The sequence below is a fragment of the Apodemus sylvaticus genome, chromosome 22 (genome assembly GCF_947179515.1).
Source record: "Apodemus sylvaticus chromosome 22, mApoSyl1.1, whole genome shotgun sequence".
Classification (NCBI taxonomy): Eukaryota; Metazoa; Chordata; class Mammalia; order Rodentia; family Muridae; genus Apodemus; species Apodemus sylvaticus.
The window spans coordinates 6604462-6632087 of record NC_067493.1 but is presented as its reverse complement, the minus strand read 5'-3'; the positions used below and the strand labels follow the sequence as shown (position 1 = coordinate 6632087).

The 27626-nt window shown below is 39.4% G+C and overlaps 1 protein-coding gene and 1 pseudogene across 1 annotated transcript in view; both read right to left on the bottom strand.

Moving 5' to 3' along the window:
- Positions 1-2637, bottom strand: part of LOC127673240 (zinc finger protein 431-like) — a 50123-nt pseudogene extending 47486 nt beyond the window's left edge.
- Positions 2638-22461: 19824 nt separating this feature from the next.
- The window catches only part of LOC127673239 (zinc finger protein 431-like), a gene marked incomplete at its 3' end in the record, with an annotated part of 29274 nt that continues 24109 nt past the window's right edge, over positions 22462-27626 (bottom strand). The window contains exon 8 of the mRNA XM_052168835.1: positions 22462-23257. Within this exon, the coding sequence (XP_052024795.1) occupies positions 22462-23257 (796 nt within the window). The remainder of the gene's footprint in view (positions 23258-27626) is intronic.

The window sequence follows — 27626 nt, the reverse complement described above, 5'->3', positions numbered from 1 at the left end:
TAGGAGACTTCTCACTTTTGAATATACTTTTCCACATTGATTACATTAATAAGGTTTCTGTCTGTTATGTGTTCTTTTATGTCTTTGGAGATTACTCTGAAATGAAAAAGCTTTACCTCATTGATTACATTCATAAGGTTTCTCTCCAGCATGTATTCTTTTATGTCTCTGGAGACTACTCTGAAATGAAAAGGCTTTACCACAGTGATTACATTTATAAGGTTTCTCTCCAGTATGTGTTCTTTTATGATACTGGAGAGTACTGTGACATGCCAAAGCTTTACCACATTGATTGCATTCATAAGGTTTCTCTCCAGTATGTGTTCTTTTATGATATTGGAGATTACTGTGACATGCAAATGCTTTACCACATTGATTACATTCATAAGGTTTCTCTCCAGTATGTGTTCTTTTATGACATTGGAGATGACTGCGCTGTGCAAAAGATTTACCACATTGATTGCATTCATAAGGTTTCTCTCCAGTATGTGTTCTTTTATGATATTGGAAAGCACTGTGCTGTGCAAACGCTTTACCACATTGACTGCATTTATAAGGTTTCTCTCCAGTATGTACTCTTTTATGACATTGGAGATTACTCAGTGTTGCAAAGGTTTTAGCACAATGATTACATTCAAAAGGTTTCTCGCCATTATGTGTCATTTTATGTCTTTGGAGATGACTGCGTCTTCCAAAAGCTTTACCACATTCATCGCATTCATAAGGTTTCTCCCCAGTATGTGACCTTTTATGATATTGTAAAGTACTGTGCTGTGCAAAGGATTTTCCACATTGACTACATTTGTAAGGTTTCTCTCCGGTATGTATTATTTTATGAGATTGGAGATAACAAAGTCTTGCAAAGACTTTACCACATTGACTACATTTATAAGGTTTCTCTCCACTATGTGTTCTTTTATGACATTGAAGATTACTCAGTCTTGCAAATGTTTTACCACGTTGATTACATTCATATGGTTTCTCTCCACTTTGACTTCTTACATGCCTACAATGATAATTAACATGTGAGAAACTTTACCATATTCATTACTCTGATCAATCATGTAATCAATATGGATTATGTTTACAATTTAGTCTAATGGTAAAGAATCACCAGATCTTAAGGTTTATTGCACTTTGCATGTTCATGGTGTTCTCCCTCATCATGAGTTGTTCAAGACACCTGTGTTGGTTATTACATGGCTCATATGTATAACAACCTCATTTTATATGGGATTTTTATATAATATATTTTTAGCTATCTGAAGAAAGTTGAATAACTCTGATGTTTATAACAGTGATTGTATTCATAATTTTTCCGGTAGTGTGAACTACAACACATTTGACTGTGATCCAGGACACATACAAAAAAATTTAAATTCCTAGTACCCATAAAGATTTTCTACCCTGTGAATTTGGGGATGTTCTCTGTAAAACTAAAAAACCAATTAATTGCAAATGTCTATCATATTCCTAATTTCTCTCAAAAGCAGAATACTACATATCTTCTCATTGTTTTAGAACAAATACTTTGTTTCTTCTTTCAATAACGCTATACTCCCATGATTTTTATCCATTGTGAAACATGACACATAATATACCTAATAAAAAAGAATGACAAATGAAATGTTTACACATTGCATTCACAGTGTTTAAATTTTGTTTCTCATAACATGTGCAATATAGATTAATGATTCTCCACAACAACATTCTTGATTCTCATAAAATGCCCTCTCATGAAACTTAACCTTATTACTGCAAGAATATGTGCATCTCAAATTTACTATGGTCTATCTGGCCTAGTTCTTTGAATATTTTGGATATAAATTTATCAGTATTCAATGGGCAATATCCAAGTACTAATATACAGATTTGTAGTTCCACAGAATATTTCTAATGGAGCTACATATTAATGGATACACATATCACATAACAGCTCTTGAGGCACATGGTTTTATAAAAATATTATAATCATACCTACACTTAAAGGACTATTATTTTATACTCTTGCTTTTTGGCTGAGAGTCCAGAAGATATTAAAATTTCCTCAGATGCAAATTTGTATTAGCTTTCATAAGAAAATTACCTTTCATGTCTTCTTTTACTTTGACAATGTTCTTCAAGATGATGGTCTTTATTATATCCTAAAACACAATACAAGAAAATGAATGTATCTGTGAATGTTCACTGCACTCTGAAAGTTACCATGAAAATTCAGTGACAGTGAATTATTCAGGTCAATCTACATTATTTGCAATTAAAATAATTGAATATCATCAATAAACTAGAAACATTTGTTTTCTTTAGGAAAAAAATAACAGTCTTACCTATACTTTTGAGAATCAGGTAGGTTTCCATCATCACATCTTTGTAGAGATTCTTCTGGGAAGGGTCCAGCAAATTCCACTCTTCGTCAGTGAAGGTGACATGCACATCATCAAAACTCGCTGCTTCCTAAATAACCCATACATGTGTACAACACAAAGCATGATACTAACATCACTGTAAAGGAAATATATGATTCCTCAAAAACATTCATATAATTTTTGCTCTTGATCCACTTATTTGCTGTCTCAGAAGTTATCATCACAGTGTCATTTTGGAAGGACCTTGAATTATAAGATTTACCTGTATCATTTTGAACTTGTTGAATAGGATACAACCTTGCCAGAGAAATGCCAGTTGAGAGAGAGAGGCAGGGGAAACAGATCCACAATACTGAGCACACATTTGCAAAAATTGTAGGAACAATTACTTACTACAAACATGATGGGCAAGTTGGGTTTATTTGCTCATGTCTTTAATTAAAGAGATACAAAATGGTGTATGTCATTAAGTTGGATGCCAGCATGTCTATGTAACATGTTCTTTATTCATCTTGCAGCAACCTGAAGTACAACAGTTTAAACTGCGACAGTAATAAAATTTTACTAAAAGTGTATACATGTTTAAACAGTTACAAATAGACAGATGAAAATACTAGCAGTGTAAATGTTGATCATAAATAAGCAATGTAGGGCAGGAAAGAGAGCTCAGCAGTGGAAAGCTCTTGTTGGTCTTCTACATAATGGGGGTTAATTTCTACCATATGCATGGATATCAACAACTTCCCATTACTTCAAGATCAGGAGTTCTGTGGACATCTTCTGACAACAGTAAAGATGAGGAATTCATGATACTCATATTCATGCACACTCCTATTCATTCAAAATTTCCATAACAACCACAAGAGTGAGGAAGAACATTATACATACATACAAATGCAAATAGCATACATCGGTTGTATTAAGGCCCCCTGGCACATAAGTAGCAGAATTTAAGGGGAGTCTTCATGGGGGTTCTCCAACAACTGGAGCAGGGACTGTCCCTAAAACTGCTGCCTATCTCTGGGATCCAATGACACTGAAGCCTCAGGTAGTACCGATGTCATGAACATATGCCATCTTGAGAAACAGAATATAACTTATATAATTGGCAACATTTCAAAATTAAAGGTGTGGATGAAGAGCTGCACAAATGTATATGCTTATTGCACATGCCACCTGGTTTATGTGGTTTTTCATTGACTCTCAAGACAGAAAGAGCTTCACAGAGAAAATTTGTCTTGAAAATGAAAACAAAAGGAATACAAATACAAATGTTATACCACCAGGATTGCAAAATAGCTTAGCATTGAATAACAAATGTGTCTACATCATCTTATGTGATTTAGGGACAGAGTCCAAATGATGACTGTATGAGAGCATGAGAAGAAACCAGAATGATCAGTTTCAACCACAACACAGTCGATACACAGAACGAAATCTGTCCTGTTCTAAAAAAGCAGGGACACACCTGGAGTAGAGATTGATAGAATGCCCAATGAATCTGGCCCAACTGGAGACACTGTTTATGGGCAAGTTCCAATCCATGACATTATTATGGATTCTCGGTTATGCTCTCATACAGAAGCCTTGCATGAATGTGCAGTGAGAGTTTTCACCAAGGAGCTTAATGAAATGGATGCAGAGAACCACAGTGAAACATGGGATGGACCTTGAAGACTCCTAATGAAGACTTGGGGATGTATTGAATATCCTGAAGATGGTAGGAACTCCATAGGTAGTCTAACAAACTCAATGAACCTTTAATATTTAGGACATTGAGAGACTGAAACATCAACCAAAGAGCAGACACTGGCTGGACTAAGGCCCCAGGCACATAAGTAGAAGAAATTCAGGTTAGTCTCCATAAGGGTCCTCCAACAACTGGAACAGGTGCTTTCCCTAAAGCTTCTGCCTATCTTTGGTATCTGTTCCTTTAATTGGACTCCAATGTCTGCACTCCCTGGGAGAGGATGCACTTAACCCAGCAGAAACATGAAGCCCCACAGTGTCAGGATTCCCAGGGGACCCAATCAACTCCATTCTTACCCTAGATGCTATAGGCTCATGATTATCCTGTGATGAAAATGCATTCAGTCTACAGTGATCCTAATAGTCTGCAAAAGCTCCTACATGGTTCAAATGTCTAAAGTGTCTTCTGACACTCAAGGCAATATCTGGAAAAACAAATCTTTTAAAATCAGAAAGGAAGTCCTATCATTTCAACATACAATGGTACAGAATACCCCTTCCTCTTCCAATAAACAGGAATGTACACTCCTTTTTTAACCACATGCCATGCTTACCAGGGACAAAGTAAGGTTTTCCATTAGATTTACCACACTATTTGTTATCCAACATGCAATTTACACAGCTGAGCCTAACACTGTACAAACACCAGAGGCAGCTTAACCTCTCTCCTGACTATGTCTACTGGTGGATTGTTAAGATCATATCTACCGGCCTGCCACTTCTGCCAGCTTTTGACATTAGCAAGCATTCCTTCTTGGACATACCTACCAAACAGGTAAGGAAAAGGGAAAACACTCAGCCAACATTCTCTCAAAATACAGACAGAAAACAGTAACTTGGGAATAAAATTACCACCCAAACAAGACAAACCCAGAGACCAGAATCTAGACCTATTATCACCACAAACCCATATGTGTAGAGAGCAGAATAGGAATAAAATGAAGATAAGCCAGGGAAACATGTCACCAAAAAATCCAAGGTGTCCTGTCACAGCAGGTTCTCAAAAATTAAACCATGCAAGATATCTGATACAAAAGAGGTTGTTTTGTGGAAAGGACAGGAGTGAGTACCTTGGAAAAGGATAGAGGTACACAAGAGAACCTGCAGACTGGAATACATATATGGAACAGAGAGAACATGATGAGAGTTCAGAAAGACTATAGAAGGGGCTTGTGTAGAGAACAGAACCACGGAACAAATATAGAGAGCAGCTGAAGCTAGTGCTCCATGTATATAAAGCACGCCTGACAACAGCAGCAGTTGATGGAGGCAGATAATGATTTAAGCAGGTGCTCAGTCCCTGAGAGCAGGCCATTGAAATTGCCTGCACGTTGACCACTATAGAGGCAAGGTTCACACACACTGAACAAGAAAGTAAGATAAATAGAATAAATGGACTTATTGGTCAAAAAAAGAATTTGTGTATAAAATTTTGCTGGCACTAAATATCGAGGAACACGGCAATGTATCAAAAGCAAAGACTTCAATTGACTGTAATAAAAGAATATCAGGTCAAATGTCAAGAAAATAGTTTTAATGAAATCTTACATGAATAATTTCTAAACTAAAGATAAAGATTCCTATTAAGGTACATGAACCATCCAAAATACTAAATAGATTGAAACAAAAAAAGTTCCAATGCCACAAAATATCCAAAACACTATACATGTAAAGAAATATGAAAACTGCAATAAAAAATAAAACAAGAACAAATCATAGGTTAAAATAGACCTACTAGTTTCATACCTGCCCTCTCAATGTGTAGTGTAAAACACAAAATGTTTTGGACATATCCTTCTGAATCAAGAAAAGCATCCATGAAGCTTCTACAAGCAAACCAATGGTACAAATGATGTGGGAAGATCCAGCCTTGATAGTAATGTTATTCAGAGGTCACCATCTTATTTAGCAAGTAAGAAGCATCACTAGAATCCGCACAGGTAGTCACATCTAGCTGATGTTTCCCATCCAACCACTGATAGAAGCCTGCACCTCAGCATCCTCTGATCAGCCACCTGTTCCTCCCCATTGTGGGAAGATATACTGTGCTTACCATGCTCAGATTTCAGGGCTTCCCCGAGGTCCCCTCACAGCACAACACAGAACAGCAGAGCTCAGATCAGGAAACAGTGAACTATCATGGTCTGCAAAGCCACAGGGAACTTGAAGAAAGGTACCCGGAAGATCCTGCCTCTTTCTTTGAATGGCAGGTCTGGCGTGAGTTCTAGATTGGCCAGTAAGCCTTACCACTCCTTAGAGTTAAATTGTGCCTCTAGTCAAGGGTGAAATTTTATACAGATCTTAGGAGGGGATTGCACTCACTTAGCATTTGTGTCCTGCCTTGCAAGAGGACTTTCACACCAAGCAGCCCTATGGAAGGACCCCACTATTCCACCTCAGGCTATTCAGCTGCCTGTGACTCTCCTTGTTAGCAATGACCCTGCACTTGACAGGACCTCAATTCGGACCTTCCTTGAGCTTTCCTCAGAGCACTTGCCTTCCCCTTCATGTAATCAAGGTTAATAAGTTGCATAGCCCATTCCTCAGGTGCACTGAAGATATCAATCTGACTCACAAGGGGAGGGGTGCCCAGGCTATTAACTTTAAGTAGTGACTTTAGGAAACAAGAGTTTTCTTTTCTGGCTTCATGCTGGGATCAGGGAAATTGCAGCTCCCTTTCACTGGAAGATAAGTCCTTGATTTTGAAGTTTCCCTTGGCCTTGCCAGACAGCCATTATTAGAAGAAGAGGACAACTGTCTCTGAGACATTATAGTAAATCTTCTTTCTACATACACAGAAAAATTCACCCTCTCTATGAGATATTTTGATATAGAGAATCTGTGCTAACACAACTGTGGTTTTTTCCCCCACCTTGCCATGGAGAAAGATGTGCTGACTATAAATAGTGTTCCACACTGTTTGTCATCTGTTTCCTGGTTTTCTCCCAGGTTTTATTCATATGTATCATCTAGTAGAAGGGAATTGTATGAAGCCACATGGCAAGCACATGTTTCCTAAAATCCCTCTTTAATGTTAGGAGCCTGGGCTTTTAACTGGGCTCCTTTTTCTGATGAGCCAGCTTTATACCTCCAGTGCAAGTCAAGTAACAGGTTATCCCCCTAGATATCAGAAAGAAGAAGGGAAAATGCTGTGCGGAATTCTCAAACAAGGTATGAAGTCAGGTCATGATGAGAGCAGGATCAGTGCCCACAAATGGGAAGAGAAAGCAGCTGAACAGCCTCACAGCCTCAGTTGCAATGTTGTGTCCTCCTCCAGGGCTGCTTGTGAGTACAGGTGGATGAGGTTCTTGGAGAACAGGCACAAATGCTATGTGAGTGCAAACCTGACCTGAGATATATGAAAGGTGTGACCCAGTAATGGAAGCACACTCTAACCTTGAGGAGGGTAATACTCACTGGCCAATCAAGGACACCAGGCAGACCTGCCAATAAGACTGAGAGGCGGGACTTCCAGGTGCCTTGCTGCAAGTTCATTGTGGCTGCACTGGCTTGAATGGTTCTCTGTCCTGTTTTGAGTCCTGCTGTTGGGTAGTGTGAAAGAACTTCAACTAAGTTCTATTTTTGAGACATGTTGAGTACAGGCTCTCTGACCATGATGATGAAGAGAAGGGAGATGAGAAGTAAGAGCTTGGGTGTTGGGCAATCCCTGGGGATGGATGGGAAGCATTAGCCAAATGTTGCCAGATGTTTGCACCTGTGAGGTCCCTTGTGGTGCTCCTCACTTTCTAGATCAGGCTGTGACCTCTGAATAACTTCACTATCAGGGCTGAATCTGCTCAAAATATTTGGACCAGTAATTGATTGAAGAAATGTTGCCAAACTTGGACAGCCCTAATTTCTCTTGAATTTTCTACAAGTTCTGCCCTTGGCATTTCCCACTAAGGTGTAAGTTCCACCTGCAATTAATTTTGTGGAGCATTTAAAAGGCATCTCATGTGTTGCTTGGCAATGTAATATTAAACTGAGAAGTAGGACAAAAGATTTGATGATGTAAAGGACTTACCAAGCTTAGAAAATTGTTGTATTAGCTGATGTAAGTAGCATTTTGTTGATGGAGGACTGCGTTAAAACACCCCACAGATCATATGCTAAGCAGGCCAGTTAGAGTAGGATGTTAGGATTCTCAAGTTCGTTCACCAGGTTTGTCTAGAAATCTGTCTCCAAACCGTAACAAAGGAGACACCTGTGGTGCACAACCAATCACTTTGCACATGCTCACAGCAATAATAATAGTAATAATAATAATAATAACAGATCAGTAGCAAGCTCCTCAAAGGATCATTACAGAGTCATAATCAACATTAAGGCCTGGTGTGCCTGTAAACCCCATTTTTTATTTGAGAAATGCATAGTTCTGCCCCATGGGACAGACTACATTGGGTGACAGCCATTTGAGAAGAAAAAACATCTATGGACTTGTTGACCTGAGCCTAGCATGGCTGTCCTCTGAGAGGCTCTACCAGCAACTAACTGAGACAGATACAGATATTGACAGCCATCCACTGGAGTCAGGTCATGGATCCCTATGAAGAGTAAGGGGAAGGAATGAAGGAGCTGTGGGGAAGCCAATCCCTTAAGAAGATCAATGGCACCAAGTAAACCAAACCCCTGGGGACTCCCAGAGACTAAGTCATCACATTGAGAACACACATGGGCTGATGCACGGTCCCAGAAACACATGTGGCTGAGAACTGCATTGTGTGTACTCAGAGGGAGACTACAAACCTAACACTGTAGAGACTTGATGCTCCCGGGAAGGAGAATGGGGGAAGGGAGGGGGTGGTGGGTGGGAGGATAAGAGAAGAGGGTGGAGGGAAGCGTGCTCTGAAAGGGGAGGGGGGATAGAGTAAAGAACCCTGGGAGGGGGGACAGGATAATAATGGGGCAACATTTGTAATGTAAGTAAACAACAAAAGAGGGAGAGAGAGAGGGGGGAGAGGGAAAGGGAGAAGAGAGAGAGAGAGGGAGAAGAAGAAGAAGAAGAAGAAGAAGAAGAAGAAGAAGAAGAAGAAGAAGAAGAAGAACAACAACAACAACAACAATAGCAAGAACAACAAAAACTTGGAGGAGGAAGATGAGGAGAAGGAGGAAGAGAAGGAGGAGGACTCTGGTTCCCTTTGAAAATTAAAATTAAAACACCTAGAAACAAAATTAACTATGTTGTCTGCAATCAACGTATGATTTAGGCTCAGCCTGCTGACAGTAAAACATCACATCTCCTGCACACACACACTCTAATGCCAAGCATTTTGTTCGGTGTCTAGGCACATGGGGTTCACACAAAATCCCACTGTGGCCTGCCTGGCAGTGTCTGATCCTGTCAGTAAAACGAAAGCACCTAGAAACAAAATCCTGTGTAAGGTTTGTAATTGCTAACAGATTTCAATTCAGAGGTTGTTGACAACCTAGTGGAAATTGCATAGGCAGCAAGTCTCAAATACTCATGGATAAAGACGACCAGGGGGAACTGTGACAGTGCACAGTGCCAGCTCCTGCATGCCCTCTACTGGAAGCAGTCACAGGCTTGGAGCTTGGAGCCAAGAAACATTAATGCTTCTGGCCAGACTTATTCATTGGCCAGGCTCTTTTTCTAACTACCACCAGTGTGGCCATGAGATGCCAAATCATTTAAGTTCAGATCCACTTTAGAGAACCTGACGTGGGCTTAAACACAGGTACAGTAACAGGCTTGTCCCTAACATTAGCTTCCACATTGCCCCCCCCCCAACAAAACCCTGTCTCCAAGCTAATCCCCAACAAGACCAGCATTTCCAGGTTACACTTTTGACAAGACCTGCAACTTCAGGTCATTCCCCCAACAAACCCACACCCCCAGGTTACAAGCCAACCCCTTGCCTAACCTCCCCAACAATGCAGAGAAAAACAGAAATTAAGTTTATGATATGACTCCCAGAACCAGGCAATTTGATAAAGGCCACAGAAGTTTTCCAATTAGATGCTTACACCTGGACTCCCTGCTTACAGCTTTCTAAAAAACTTTGCCCTGAGAAACATACATGGTTTCCCTTCCAACACACACACACACACACACACACACACACACATGCACACACACACAAACTGTCCTGAGGGAAGGTGGTGTGAGGCAGGGATGACTACAAGGTAGCTGGAATAAATACCCTGCTGTGATGTGCATCAATCAGCTCCTGTCTGTGTTTTGGAGATCACTAACATCTCCCTGACATTACAGACAAAGGAGTAGGCAGATTAATTATGGACTTAAGTAGGATCACAAAGCTGGCCCCGAACCCTGCATGTGTGAGTGAGAATCCATCACTTAGCATCTTCTGGCATGTTACACACTGGACAAATGTTCACCAGGACATTAGCCATGGGGTGACTGCAGAAACAAAGCCAAGCTCGAGAAAGTCAGCTCAGAGAGCAGAGCTTTGGTGTCCTGTACAGAGCTTTCCTGGAAAAGCCTCTTCACAAGTAAATAAATGCACCTTCAGTTGAGATTCTGGCAGAGAGCAGTTTTGTCGACCTCCAGAGGTGGGCAGCGAGGCCGTGAGGCAGCTGATTCTGTACAAGTGCAGAGCCTAAAGGGTGCCTTTGTCAAAGACAGCTTTACCATGTGTTCAACAAGGGAAAGAAAGTGGACAGATTTTCAGCATTTAGAAACAACAGGGTGCAAAGATTGTTGTAACTCAACAGACCTCCCAGGGATTGAGCTCAGGTGCACAACCCCTCAGCACACAGCTTGATGAAAGATTGATGCAAGAGCATGATGTTTATTTCTCCATGTACTTGGGGTCACTCACCCTCGCAGGGAGAGTTCCCCCTGAACACAGAAAGCAGACATCCACGTACCCACTGCAGTTCAGGGAAGCCTGGAGCCCAGCTATCCCAGGAGATCCCTGCCTGCCTTCTGTGCAGACAGAGACTACAGGATGTAAAAATTATGTTTATTCATTTCAAAGGCAGGACATAAAATGTGAGACAGACAAAGAGGCTGGGTAGTGGGGTGTGGAGAGGAGAGTCTGTGTCCTGAAGCTTCATCTCTACACTTAGCTGTTCCCCCTAACCATCTCTCTGCTGGGAATACAGGATTACCAACTGCTCATGATGCCAGCAAAAGAAAGTAGTCTTAACAGGACTTCCAGGCAGATCATGTTGACATGTGCCTTTAATATCAGAACCAGGGAGGCAGAGGCAGGAAGATCATTGGTTGGTGATCACTTTGGTCTACAAAGTGATTTTCAGAACAGCCATGGTTACACAGAGAAATACACTCTGTGATCTTTATTCTGTGTTGTCAACTTGATTACATCTTGAATTATGCAAAATCCAAAGCATAAGGGCACACCTTCAATGGATTTGTTGTTTAATTTGTAGAAGTAATCAGGGTCTTTGAAGTAGGAACACTATCATTAAATGCATGTCTCTGTGACCTAGAAAGACACAGGCCTTTAATCTGGATATGGAGCAAGAAAGCCACATAACTGTGTCATTGTGATTGGTATTGTTTCTATGAGCCAGGGTTTATCTGCAATACCACTGGCTGTATAGGAATGCACGTTGTAGACCAGGCTACACACAGAGATGCAGCTTCCTGATTCACTCCCTTAGTGCTTGGATTAAAGGCATGTGTCACCACACCTGGCAGAAGATACTCACTTTTAATCCAGAGATTGAATCTGGAACACACAACTTTAATTTGGGCCACCCTTTCATCTTGAGGCCTATATAAGGACACAGAGAAATCAAGTTTTCACATTGCCTGCTTGCTGTCTCCTAGCTAGCAAGTCATATTTCTTAGCTGGCATTAGACCTTGCTTGTCTGTGATTCCATCTTCTACTGAGGACCAGCTGAGACATCCAGCTTCGGTGACTGAGATCTTCTGGATTCTTGGACTTTGCATCCTATCCAGTTCTTGTGGAATAAGACAGACTGCATCCTGGAGGTCAATCTAGTATATCGCCCTATCAGGAAAGAGAGAGTGAGTGAGAGATCATTTTATGTGATCTTTTGCTCTCGAAAACAGGCACCTCAAATAGACTCCTTGGCCCATGAGCACTTTCCCCATTGCGTGTCTAATCAGTTGCCTATAATGTTCAACTGTAGACAATTGTGTGATGTTGAAAGATTTTTTCTATCCATTCACATTGAGTTGGTGAGAGGCTAGTTATTAGAAGGTAGTGAGGAGGAGGAGCTAGGGAGAGAGACACAGGGAGATGCATGCAGGAGCCATGAGTGGGAGAGGGTAGAGATACAGGGTGCCAAGATGCAATCAGAGGTAAATATATCTAAAAGTTAGACTATTGGGATAGAACTTTTACTATCATACATGGCTTTGTTATTACCTTATTGACATCTTGATCTTTTTAAAAATATATTTAAATATAATTGGCAAATTAATTAATTGTTGAGAGTCTGATCTTCTGGGTAATTTGAGGCTCCTTGATTGGGTAACAGCAGATCTGGTGTCCCATGGGTAGTGTGACATGTGTGAAATGTCGGTCCCCTGCATATGGCAGAGAGAGAACTCAGCAGAGATGTTAAGAAAGCTAGTTGGAAGAGAGGCAAAAGTGAGCGCACTCTGAAGGAGACACTGTGGAGACATGGTAAGTGTCATGTGAGGCAAGAGAGATGCCCAACGTGGCCCAGACTGCTCTAGAGAGTCTGAGGCAGTGACCAGATTCTTGATAGCCAGACTTGACCCTACCAAAGAGCTAGATTGCTGCCTCTGCCAAGGGCCTCACTGAGCAGACTGGCTGTTTCTCCTGCAGTTATTGTGGGTGAGGAATGTGTTGGCTCATTTTTAAATTAAATATCATTACAGCATCCAGAGTGATAGCATTTTATGTTGAGAAGCTTCACTCCTTTTGTGTTTGCATGTTTTATTCTTTGAGCCTAGGTTATCCTGTATAACTCTGGCTGTTCTGAAAGTAGGTCTGACTACCAGGCTGGTCTTGAGATCAGAGATCCACCTGCCTCTGCTTCTATCCCCAATCTGCTTCATTCCTATAGGTGCTGAGATTAAAGTCTTGCACCACCAGACTGGGCAGAATCTTGCTTCCGTAGGCAATGCAAATAAATGTTAGTATTGTGGATTTAACACCCAATTTACCAGAGTGCAATGCTTGGGAGGGTATAATTAACTAACTGGAGACTTCTTTATATGAGAAGGTCAAGGACTTACTCTCAGCATTCCATGGATAATCTGAAGTTTCTGAGGGAGTTCTGTCTTAGTTTTGTCAAAAATACAGCAGATTACAGAGAGCATGGACTACCAAGTAGATGTGACTTGCCAGTCATGAGTTCAGGATCTTCCACCTCTCAGCCGCTTTCTTTCTGTGGAGAGACAAACCACAGCTTTAAGGATGGCTGGATTGTTGATTGGGATCTACACCCCTTTTACTATGTATTTGAGAGCTTGGACAACCTGAGACACAGCAGCAGATTGAATTGTGCCATGAAGGGCGCAGAGATCTTTCAGACTGAGAGTCAGAGGAAGCAATAAGTGTCCCCAATAGATGTGGACAACGACAAAAACAAAGGTATAGAGGTTCTAGACCAACCCTCAGCAAGCTTGCTCAGGGAGAAAATGATGGAACTTGCGACCTGTGATGGTGTAGCCTGCCCTGTCCAGAATCCTGCTTCTGACCGTCCCAGGAACCCAGGATGCTGGGCATGACGTCAAAGGGCTTTCAGTTAGAAGAAGAAGTGAAAAAAACTCCCCCATAACTCTGTTTGTAGTCTTGGAACCCTGAAGCCTGCTAAGACTTGTAATTAGGGGATCTTCTGTCAGCCCATGCCAAAGCATCCCTTCCTCCTGAGGTTACCAGACACAAGACGGTGTAGTACAGAATAGAATTTATTCAGGGCATGGAGAGGGGAATTAAGAGGGAAGTAGAGGCAGATAAAGGCAGAGAGAGGGAAAGAGTAGAGAAGCAGAGGCGGCCATGACCATGTGGAGAGAAGGGGGAGGGGAGAAGAAGGGAGGGGAACCCAGGAAGGGACAAGAGAGAAGCTGAGAGTGAGAGGATAAGAGAGGGGGAGGGGCAAGCAGCCCCTTTATAATCTTCCAGACCTACCTGGCTGTTGCCAGGTAACAGTGGGGCTGGGCACACATGGCTGTTGCCAGGTAACTGTGGGGTAGAGCTTAGACAGAATCCTAACAAGGGGGAGGTACCTCGGGGCGTGGCTGTAAGGGACAGCCTTGGTTGTCTTAACTGGTGTGGGAAGCCCCACCCACTGTGGGTGGCACCATTCCCTGGCTAGGATCCCGGGCAGTGTGTGGAAAGGGGCTGAGCAGCAGCAGGCATTCATTGCTCTTGGTGTCCTGATTATTTACACACCTGATGTGAGTGAGCAGCTGCTTCACACTTCAGAGTGGCATCCCCACCATGAGGGACTTTACTGTGAACCGTGAGCTGGAATAAACCTGTTCTCCTGACAGTGTATTTTATCAAAGCCACAGCAGTGATTAAGATTCTTGTGAATTGACCTTTATCCACTCAAGGTGGTCACAATGAGAGGTAATGTTGTATTTTGTTTAAATAATTTTTTAATTAGATATTTTCTTATTTACATTTATTTTTTTGCTTTTGTTTTTTTTGAGACAGGGTTTCTCTGTGTAGCCCTGGCTGTCCTCAAAATCACTCTGTAGATCAGGCTGGCCTCAAACTCAGAAATCCACCTGCCTCTGCTTCCCAAGTGTTTTTTTTTTTTTTTTTTACATTTTTTATTTTTATATTTATTTATATATTTTGATATATTTTTATATTATATATTCATATGTTTATATTTATATTTTATTTACATTACAAATGATGTCCCCTTTCCTCATTTCCCCTCTGAAATCCCTCTATTCCCTCCCCCATCCCCATGCTCACTCACCCACCCACTCCTGCTTCCCTGACCTGCTATTCCCCTACCCTGGGCCAATGAGCCTTCATGGGTCCAAGGGCCTCTCCTCTCATGGATGACCGACCAGGCCATCCTCTGCTACCCATGTGGCTGGAGCCATGGGTCCCTCTATGTGCAAACTTCGGTTGGTGGTTTAGTCCCTGGGAGCTCTGGGGTTACTAATTGGTTAATATTATTGATTCTCCTATGGGGCTGTAACCCCTTCATTTCCTTGCATCCTTTCTCTAGCTCCTCCATTGTTGACCCTGTGCTCATTTCAATGGCTGGCTGAGAGCGTCCCCCTCTGTGTGTGTCATGCACTGGCAGAGACTCTCAGGAGACAACTATATCAGGCTCCTGTCAGCAAACACTTGTTGGCAGGCACAATAGTGTCTGGGTTTGGTACATGAGTTACTGGCCACAATATGCTTGCATTACCCTAACTCACCCATACTGTTATTGCAACAACACTGAAGGTAAGAGGAGGCCCTTTGTCCACAGTCCGGCTATGCTGGCAGGCCTCGAGGTAGCCACAAGATGGCTCCCAAATTTGTCCAGAGTGAATAATATTAGGAAGAGGGAAAATAAATGCCTTACAGATATTTTGAAACAGTGTCATGGAGACATTTTTGACAATAAACACCCATGGACCGTGATTCACCAGAAGCAAAGGCAGCAGTGGCTCGAGCTTCTGTCAATCAGGGAACACCAGCTATGAATACAAAGCCCCAGAGGGTAGAGTACTTAGGAAAGAGTTGTCTAAGAGATTTAAGGACAGTGGCAAAGAGAGTGTTTAATGGAGGACAGACTGCAGAGGAGACACAGATGGGAGAGGAGAAGCAACAGACTGGAGACCTGGGAAAGATCCTGTTGTCAGCCAAGGCCAAATCAGAAGACCATGAGTGATGCCTAAAAAGGAGATAAGGGGGCCCTGAGAATCAAAAGTGCCCCCACCACAAGACCAGGGTTGCCCTAAAAGGAAAGTGGAGACCCATCAGCTTTTGTAGATAATGTTCAACATTATGTCTTACTAAAACCTACAGAGTCTCTCCATCAGTTTATAAATGAATTATCAGTGGAAAGAGAAGCAAAACAAAAAAGTAGGACCTCTTATTTGCCTTAAATATTTCAGACTATTTAAGACTCTGCTAAAAAACAGCCTTACTCTACCAACTTCAGGTGACCTTTGTAGACCTGGGGAATGCATACTCAGACCAGGGGTCCTGTAATAAGCCAATGGCCAATGTGACACCAATTAATCAATCAATCATCCTATAGTCAGTCAGGAACCGGCAGTTCACAATCAATCAGCAATCAATTGAGTCAGTTTTTGGTCCAGTGAAGACCAAAGTAATTGAGTAATTGTCAGTTGTTTAATTATATTGATTGTTGATAAATTATCAATTGATTCATCATGTGTTAAATATTGATCATTGATTAATATTCAATTAATTGGGTACTATTTATTGATCATTGATTCCTTGACTGATTGGCAGCTCATTATTGGCTGGTCATCGACTGCCTGTCTGTTATTGATCACCAATCAAGTGACTGATTGGCAGGTGGACATTTGATTGGCCCCTGACTGAATACTGATCGATGGATGATCGGTTACTGATTGATTTGTGTTCATTTCCAATTACTGATCTCTTATGGATGACCAATTGACCTCCTGGTTAAAGATGATGGCAGAATGTCTCATTGACAGCCTCTCTCCTTGAATGCCCCCAGGATAACTTCCCAACTGACCTGCTGCCACACCCAGACCTCACTGGATGAGCCTCTGTATGGCTGCTCAGATGGATGCAGGGGTAACGAGATTCACCAAAGGCAGCAGCCTCATTCATGATGGACAGTGGCATGCTGGGACAATGGTGGTGTCAAATACCGAGATCACATGGGCAGAAACACACCCAGCAGGAATGTCAGCCCAGAAAGCTGAACTGGCAGCCCTGAAAAGGACATTAGGGCTAAAAAAGGACATTAATGACATTAAAGCCACTTCCTGTGGTGTACGATGACTTCCTATTATATCACAGTCACATTCTGTCAAGACTCAGCCACTTCCTATGACAGTGGTGGTCACTTACGGCCATTGAATGGGCACATGCTCTTAAAGCGAGCCACTTCCTGTGATGTACACTCACGTCCGATTATGTCCAGTCACTGCCTATCACAACACTGCCACTTCCAGGTGTAGTACAGTCACTTACTTCAAATGGTCACTTCCAGTTCTGATGCGTCTGCTTCCTGTGCTTTCATAGACTTAGGCGTGCCCTCCACATTGTGGTCAGGTTATCTTTTTGCCACAGTCCAGACACAGATGGCTGGTGTGCCATTGCTCCCTCTCATATCCACGGGGAGGAAAGGAGCCTTCTGATGAGCAAGGACAAACTCCATCCCACACAGCAACAAGTCAGCCCCGAGTGTAGCTCCTAGAAATTGGGCTCCTCATGTCCTTGACACCAGACCCAGGAGACCCCACACTGTATGATCAGACAAAAGACATCATCTGGGCCAAAAACCTGTTGATGTTTCAGTGCTGTAGGAGGTGAGGGAGCACAGCTAACTGACTACTAACTAATTGTGTGAGAGAAAATGGGTCTACACAGAAATAGAGGAAGAAATTAGAGACTTTCTAGAGTTCAATGGAAATGAATGTGCAACATGCACAGTCTCTTGGAACACAAAGAACATGAAAGTGGAGCTAAGAAGAAAGTTCACACAACAAAATGCCTATGTGAAAAATTTTTCAGAGCTTTCATGCTAATAATTTAACTGCACACTGTAAAGACTACAACAGAAGAAAATGAGGGAGTAATGAAATCAAGGAGGAGACATTAAGAAATTATAAATTTTGGGGCTGAAATCAATAAAATAGAAAAGGAACAATTCAAAGAATTAATGAAACATGGAGTAAGTCTTTTGAGTCTTTTATTTGACAAGATAAACCTTTATTAAAAGATAAAGAATATACAATTTTATGAAAACTAAAATGAAATTGGAGATAAAACAACAGACAATTAAGAAATCCAGAGAATGGTAATGACATAGCTTTAAAAAAGGTGCACTCCACCAAATTGGAAATTCTAAAAGAAATGGATAAATTCCTCAATAGATTCCATATACCAAAAATAAATGAAACTAAGAGAACCAGCTTCAACAAACATAAAATAGGAAAACAGAATTCATCACAAATATGCCACCAATAAAATCAAAGGACATGAGTTTTAGGGTGGAATCCTACAAGACTTTCAAAGAGGTTTTAACAAGAATACACGTCAGTGTATTTAACAATATAAAAGCGAAAGAAATATTAGGCAATTTATTTTCTGAACCCATGATAACTCAAATACCCTGTCAGTAAAGACTAAGCAATAAAACAGAATTACAGACCAATTTTCCATAAAACCATAGAAGCAAAAATAATTAAGAGAAAAAACAAATACAATAAAATACAAATCACATCAGAAGATCATCAACTGTGATCAATGAGGACAGCTTCATTCAAGAAACACAGTGATGATTCAACATAATGGAAGTAAAATGTAAGAAAAAAGAAGAACTCAACATCTCATGAGATGATGTAAAATTCTCTGACAATATTCAACACCACTTTATGATAAAACTCATGCAGAGATTAAGGATACAAGGAGCATGCCTGAACATGAAAATGTCACTTTACAGCAAGTCTAGAGCAACCTTAAATTAACTGGAGAGAAATTCAAATTAATTCCACTAATTCCTAAACTAGACAAGATGTTCCATTCTCTCTACAACTATCTATTCAATATATTATGTAAAAGTTAGGTAGAGCAATAAAACTGAAGGAGAGGAAGATAATATAAATTAGAAAGGAGGAAGTAAAATTATCTTTCTTTGCAGCTGATATGTTAGTTTCCATAAGTGAACCAAAACTTCACAAAGGCAATTGCTAGAGTTCATGAACACTGTCAGCAAAGTTGTTGGATACATGAATAACTAAAAAAGAAAATACAAATTAGTGGCCTTTGTATGTAAAAATGAGCTTGCAAGTGCAAATAAAGTGGAGAGATATCATAAAATTTGAATTTATTGTTGACACTTCTCAAATTTTTTTACATCATATATAACCTTGAGTAACTCAATATAGGTATGTTGGCTAAGTACATACCAAAATATTTTTAGTCACAGATTTGTGAAGATTCTCAAAAACTACTGTGATAAGCAAAGGCTTTAATAGATTAGTTACATGCTAAAGAGTTTACTCTTGTATAAAGATAGTAGAAAATACAAAACTTTAACTCCATAAACTACGTTTATGTTGTTTCTCTGCATTATGAATTTTTCTTATGGTTTCTAAGATTACTGCTACATACAAAGGCTTTCTTTACCAAATTGCACATTCATAGCATTTCTCTCCAGGATATGTTTTTTTATGCATTCATAGATTACTGTTATGAAAATGTTGTATCACACTGATTATATTTATAAAATTTCTCTTCAATATGTGCTCTATAATATATTTAAAGATTACCTTGATATACAAATGTTGGGAACAAGCAAAAGAAACTTGCTCGAAGTACTGCAATTGTGTTGCCAACTTCCATTTAATCATGAATTGAAACAAATTTCAAGTCCCAGGTCATAGGGGACCTGCATAATTTAACAATATTCAGCAAGCTTTTATGATTTACTTTTGTTCCTCAAAACATAATGACTGTTCCTAACCATAATTTCTGTTATTCATGGTTTATTTCTAAAAATAAAATGCCTGTTACTAACTACAAAAGAACAACTCGGTGTGATAGGATAAACCATAAACCTACATTCTGTATCATTTTACATCGAATAAGAACAGTAGAAAAACCCAATTGGTGGGAAATATACCTGTAACAGCATGTATGTTCATAGTTTTTAGTTTTGAAATCTATATCAGTTTCTAGCTCAAGGCAGGGACAGGATCGGGTGATTCAGATTAGCTTCTTAATGTATTTTCTGGTCCAGATTAATCAGTAACTACTTGACTACAAAAGATTTTTATTATTTGCCAAGTCTTTGTGTTTGAATTATGTTGGAACTCAGGGAATCCCATAACATAAAGGTTTTACTACATTGCTAACATTCAAAGTATTTCTCTACAGAATGAATAATTTCATAATGTTGAAGACTATAGAGGTGTACAAAGGCTTCATTATACTAAACACATTCATGAGGTCTCTCTCTAACACATTCTTTCAAGAAAATGAAGACAACAGAACTGTGCAAATTCTTGACCGCATTAAATTCACTCACAGTGCCCCTGCCTTATCATTTCCATTACTATGTAAAGTCACAATGAACAAGACAACTCCTATAAAAGGGATCATCTAATTGGGGCTGGTTTACAGTTTCAGAGGTTTAGTCCATTTCATCATAGCAGGAAGAATGCCAGGAATGAAGGCAGACATTGATGCTGGATAGGAATCTGGGAGTTCTGCATCTTTATCTAATGTCAGCTATGAAGAGACTGACTTCCAGGGACCTTCAGCTCTTCAGGACCTGTAGGAATTCCAAAGCCCAACCACACAGCAATGCACTACCTCCAACAAGGGCACATGACAGCATAATGCCACTCACATAGGTGTCATATTTAAATTACCCCATTGCACTGCCTGGCCTCATATTATTGTTCAAACGAATGAGTCTTTGGGGATCATACTTAAACATGTAGAATACATGAGTGACAGTTTCAAAAGTCCCCATTATCTAGAGCAGTCTCAAAAATGTTAAGAGACCAAAGGACAAAGAGTCTTCTGATATGAATCCTATCATGTAATCATGCTCAAAAACATAAAAGCACATCATATGCATCCACATTCACAGTATACACTTCACCATTCCTAAAGGCAGCATGAAGAAACAGTGGAATTAAATAAGACCCAAGCCAGCTCAACAGTCTCCAAACTCTTCATCTCCATATGTGTTGTCAAAGTGTTCTTCAGATCTCCAACTCCTTTCTGCTTTGTTAAATGCAGCAAAATTTTTGTGTAGTTTTTAGTCCTGGAAAGAAGTTTTCCTGATCAGGTAACACACAGTTCTAACATCACATAATTTTGGGGTCTCCAAGATAAATTCAACGTCACAGCTTCCTGTTTGAATATCCGGGATCCACACATGCTCATCTCCACTCCTTCAAAGAGATTTGGTCAATTCTCCAGCTCTGCTCTCTGTATCACTCTAAGCTCTGTTTGACTCCACTCTCCTATACCTTTTGTTCTTGCTGCTCATCCCATTGTACTTGCATCTTCACTATACTTGGTTCTTCTACTGCAACTAAGCTTGACCAATAGCCTCCCTTATGCTCACTCAATGATGCCAACCCTCACCTGCTCTGCATGACAACATCATGCATTTGAAACCAGTACCACCTATGTGACTCTTACACATGACTGAGTCTAGCTGATCCACTAGGTCAAAACTTGTTGACCTCTGACACACCTTCTTTGTCACTCCAAAAACACTACCCAGAAGATTTTACTCCAGTGATATTTATTTATTCTCCATAGCCTCTAATTCTTTATCTACAGCTATTCAGCAATAATTGTCTCACTAGTCCCTTATACCTTGCCGTTAAATCCAGAACAACATAGACAAAGCTGCTGAGTTCTGCTGCTTGCTGGTGCTGAAACATGGCCCCTTCTATTACATTATTACCAGTTTCTATTTTTCAAACAATTCACTGCTAAGCTTGGCTGTCCTAGAACTTGCTCAGTAGATTAACGTTGAACTGAGAGATGTCCATGACTCCATTTCCTGAATGCTGTGGTAAAAATCATGAAGAACCATGCCTGGATCTTTTTAGATCTGAAATTGAAAACCCAGAATCGCAAACATAATCTATTCCTTCTGACTTTGACACAAACATATATCTTCGTATGTCCACAGGAAAACAATTACCAGGTAATAATAATTCCTAACATGATACACTTGTGTTTCATACAACTACAAATCCATAAGTTTAGCTACATGGAAACTTGTCCTAATGTAACCATATATTTAATACCATAGAATATCCTTAATAACAGGATTTAGATTAATTCAACTTCCTTGTAATGCTTTGCACTTTGAAACCTCCTTTTGGTATTTTTCCTTTAAAAGTTTGCTATGTTTGATCAAAATTGTCAGGCCAAATTCTATGTGGGTTGTTTTTTGATACTTCCTTTGTCAATGCAATTAACATAAACCTCTTTACCTTAAACTATAGGAGACTATTCAAACAAGGGAAATAGGCAACATTCTTTGCCAAATCATTATAAGAACCATCTCTAGAGTTGAAATAATCCTAACCACCGATTTCTACCTTAATCCTAATCCAATGTCCTCTTAACTCCCACTTAATTTATGATTACATTCATTAGATTCTTCTCCAGCCTGTGTTCTTTCATGTCTTTGGAGATGACTGCATGTTGTAAAGGCTTTACCACATTGACTACATTCATAAGGTTTCTCTCCAGTATGCGTTCTTTTATGTCTTTGGAGACTACTCAAATGTGAAAAGGCTTTACCACATTGATTACATTCATAAGGTTTCTCTCCAGTATGTGTTTTTTTATGTATTTGGAGACTACTGTGACCTGAAAAGGCTTTACCACATTGATTACATGCATAAGGTTTCTCTCCAGTATGTGTTCTTTTATGATATTGGAGATGACTGTGCTGTGTAAAGGTTCTATCACATTGATCACATTCATAAGGTTTCTCTCCAGTATGTGTTCTTTTATGTGTTTGCAGACTACTGTGACCTGAAAAGGCTTTACCACATTGATTGCATGCATAAGGTTTCTCTCCAGTATGTGTTCTTTTATGATATTTAAGATGACTGGTTGTTGCAAAGGTTCTATCACATTGATTACATACATAAGGTTTCTCTCCAGTATGTTTCCTTTTATGATATTGCAAAGTACTGTGCTGTGCAAAGGCTTTATCACATTGATTACATTCATAAGGTTTCTCTCCAGTATGTGTTAATTTATGACATTGGAGATAACTCAGTCTTGCAAAGGCTTTACCACATTGATTACATTCATAAGGTTTCTCTCCAGTATGTGTTATTTTATGACATTGGAGATAACTCAGCCTTGCAAAGGCTCTACCACATTGATTACATTCATAAGGTTTCTCTCCAGTATGTATCCTTTTATGTCTTTGTAGATTACTGAGATTTGCTAAGACTTTACCACATTGATTACATTCATATGGCTTCTCTCCAGTATGACTTCTTACATGCCTGCAATGATAATTGACACATGTTGAATCTTTACAACATTCATTAACCTGATCAATAGTTTTATCAATATGAATTAAGATTATAGATTTGTCTAATGGTAAAGATGCATTAGATCTTAAGGTTTTATAACTTCATATGTTCATGGTGATCTCTCTCTCTTTTTGGGTTGTACAAGATATGTGTGATGGTTATTACATGACTCCTATTTATAACATACTTTTTAATATGGAATTTTTCTATGATGTATTTCACCTATCTGAAGAAAACTGGAAAAACCCAGAATTTTATAAAACTGATTTCATTCATAATTTTTCCTGTGGTAAAATTACAACACATTTTACACTGAACCAGGACAAATAGAAGAATTTCCAAGTTCCTAGTACTCATAAAGGTTTTCTACGGTATGATTTTTGGGATTTTCCCAGTAAAATTAGAAAGCCAATTAATTGGAAATGTCTAACAAATTCACAAAATATACTGAAGGCAGAGGGCTACACATCTTCTTAATCTTTTTGAATAAAAATGTAGTTTGTTTCTTTCAATATCCCTGTTGTTTCATGGAATTTATTGTGACACATGATATATTTAATAAAAGAAGAATAACAACTGAAAGGTTTCCACATTGCATTCACACAATTTGAATTTTTGTTTCTCATAAATGCAGTATATAGTTTAATGTCTCACCACTACACTATTCTTGATTCTCATAAACTGCCCTCTCAACAAATTTTACAATGTCACTACAAGAATATGAGTATCACCAGCTTTACCATTGACTATTTGCTTATTAGAAAGATTCAGCTATAAATTTATCACTATTCAATTTGCAATATCTAAGTACTATGAAACTATACAGATTGGCAAGTTCACAGCATAGTTCTAATGGAGCAGCACAACAAATGAATACACAAAACAGACAACTGAATTTGAGGTACATAGTTTGGTAAGAATATTATATTCATAGCTACACCTAAATGATTGTTTTTTTTTTTTAACATTTTTGCTTTTTTAGAGCTTCCAGAATATATTAACTTTTCCTCAGAATCATAAGTGCATCCGCTTGGACATGAAAATTACCTTTCATGTCTTCTATAATTTTCACAATGTTCTTCAATATGATGGTCTTCCCAATTGTAGCCTAAAAGACCGTACCAGAAAATGAATGATATATTATTAGAAATAAGGTAAATTCAAGTTTTATGAATTTTCACAGTGCTATGAAAGATATCATGAAAACTCAGCAAACCCAGTTTATTCAGCTCAATCTTTATTGTTACCAATTGAAATAACAGAAGATCATCAATAACCAAGAAACATTTGTTTCCTTATTTGGAAAAAGAATTTATAATCTTACCTATAGCAGTGAGATTCAGGTACGTCTCCAACATCACATCTTTGTAGAGACTCTTCTGGGAAGAATCCAGCATATCCCACTCTTCCACACTGAAGGTCACAAGCACATCATCCAATGTCACTGCATCCTAAAATATCCCATATGTGTGTACAACAGAAATAAACATATGGACATTACTGTAAAGTAAATGTATGCTTCTTTGAAAATATATTAATTTAGTTCTAGTGATTCCTCCACTTATTTTATGACTCAGAATTTATCATCTAGTCACCGTGTCATTTTTGAAGCAACTTGCATTATAAGATTCACCTGTGTTGCTTGTGAATACTCGGAATAGGATATAGCCTATAAAGAGAAATGCAATTGAGAGGGAGATGCAAGGGAAACATATCAATAGTATTGAGCACACATCTGAAAACTTATATGAACAATTACTAAATATAAAAATGATGGGCAAGCTGGGTGTATTTTTTCATGTCTTTAATCACAGAGGTGCAGACAGGTTTATATCATTGAGTTGGATACAAGCATGGTCTATGTGATGTGTTACAGGAGAGAGAAAGTTATATGTTCAGACTTTCAATCCCTTGCAAAAAAATCAAACAAGGAAACAAAAATGATAGAGAACTCACTGTTCCTTACTTACCTTCCTACAAAAAATTATACATTCACTGGAGTTCTGTATTCATTTTGCAGAACTGTTAATTGCACTAGTTTAAACTGCACCATTAATACAATTTTATCAAAATGGAATGCATGTTTAAACAGTTCCAAAATGGACAGATGAAAACACTAGTAATGAAAATATTGATCATAAATAAGCAACAGAGGGCAGGAGAGAGAGTTTAGCAGTGGAATATTCTTTCTGGTCTTCCACATAATGGTTGTCAATTTCTACCATACACATAGGAATGAACAACTAACTACCCATTACTTTAATATCAAGGGTTCTGAGACCATCTTCTGACAACAGTAAAGATGAGGCATACATGATATTCATATCCATGCACACAGAAGAAATACTACAATTTATTCAAAAATTCCAGAAAAAAAAGAGTGAGGCAGAGTAGTATACACCTGGAAACAATGATTCTGAAGCCTCAGGTAGTACTGATGTCATGAAGATATGCTATCTTGAGAAATAGAATATAAACAATGTAATTGACAAAATTTCAAAATTAAAGGTGTGGATGAAGAGTTGCACAAAAGCATATGCTTATTGTGCAAAAGCATTTCAGTTGGCTTTTGTACTTTCTATATCAACTATCAGGACAGGAAGGGCTTCACAGAGAAAAAAAATTGAAAAACAAAAACAAAAGGAATAAAATTAAAAATATTAAGCCACTAGGCTTGCAAAATAGCTTAGACTGAAATAGTAAATGTTTATACTGTATTATAGGGACAGAGTCCAAATGGTGACTGCATGGGAGCATGAGAAAGCAGAAGGATCTGTTTCAATCACAACACAGTAGATACAAAGAAAATAATTATCTTGTCCAAAAGAAATGCAGGGGGACACATGGAGCAGAGACTGAGGGAATGCCAAAGGGAAACTTGCCTAACAGGAAAACCATCTTAAGGGCAAGCTCCAACCCATGACATTATTATGGATAGTCTGCTATGCTCACACAAATGAGCCTTGATAATTATCCATTGAGAGGATCCACTCAGCAACGGACTGAAACAGATGCAGAGATCCAGAGTCAAATATTGAATGTACTGGTAGAACTCGTATGAAAAAGTCGGAGGAAGGAATGAAGGCGCTGAAGAAGATAGGAACTCCACAAGAAGACCAAAAATCTCAACTAACCTGGATTATTGGGGACACAGAGAGACAGACACATCAACTAAATAGTACCCAAAAGCTGGACGAAGAGCTCCTGGCACATAAGTAGCAGAAGTTCAGGTTAGTCTCCATGAGGGTCCTCCAACAACTGGAACATGGGCTGCCCCTAAAGCTGCTGCCTATCTTTGGTATCTGGTAACTAGACTCTAATGTGTATCCTTTAACTGTACTCCAATGTCTGGCCTCAGTGGGAGAGGATGCACTTAACCCAGGAGAAACTTGAAGCCCCACGGTGTGGGGATATCCAGGGGACTCAATCAACTCCATTCTGACCCTGGATGCTATAGGCTCATGTTTATTCTGTGATGAAAATGCATTCAGTCTACAGTGATCCTAATAGTTTGCAGGAGTTCCTACACAGTTCAAATTTCTAAAGTGTCAACTGACACTGTCAAGGCAATATCTCAAAGGTCAAATCTTATAAAATCAAAAAGCAAGTCATATCTTTCTTAAGTACAATGGTTCAGAATACACCTTCGTCTTACAGTAGACAGGAATATACACTTCTTTTTCAAACACATTCCATGCCTGCCTGGAAACAAAGTACGTTTCTATAAAATTTACAACACTATTTTTATCCCACATGCAATTTACACTGTTGTCCCTAACAAATGCCAGTGATAGCTTACCCTCTCTCCTGACTATGTCTCCTGGTGGATTGCTAAGATCATATCTTCCTGCCTGACATTTCTCCAATCTTTCAACACTAGCAAGCATTCCCTCTTGAATATACCCACAAAACAGGTCAGTAAATGGGGCTACACTCAGCCAACATCCAGTAAAAATACAGACAAAAAAATGTAACTCAGGAATAAAATTACCACCCAAACCAGACAAACCCAGAGACCAGTATCTAGACCTATTATTGCCCCAAACCCAGGTACTTATACATAATCATAGGAACATAATAAAGATAAGCCAGGAAAATATGCCACCAAGTAATCCAATTTGTCCAGCTCGGTAGATCCTCAAAAATTAAAACATGCATGAGATCTGATACAAAAGAGGTTGTTTTATGGAAAGGATAGGAGTGAGAACCTGGGGAAGGGATAGAGGTACACAAGAGGGCCTGCAGACTGGTACGTAGATAGGGAGCAGAGAGAATGTGATCAGAGTAGAGAAAGACTTTAGAGAGGGCGTGTGTAGAGAACAAAAACAGGGAACAAATA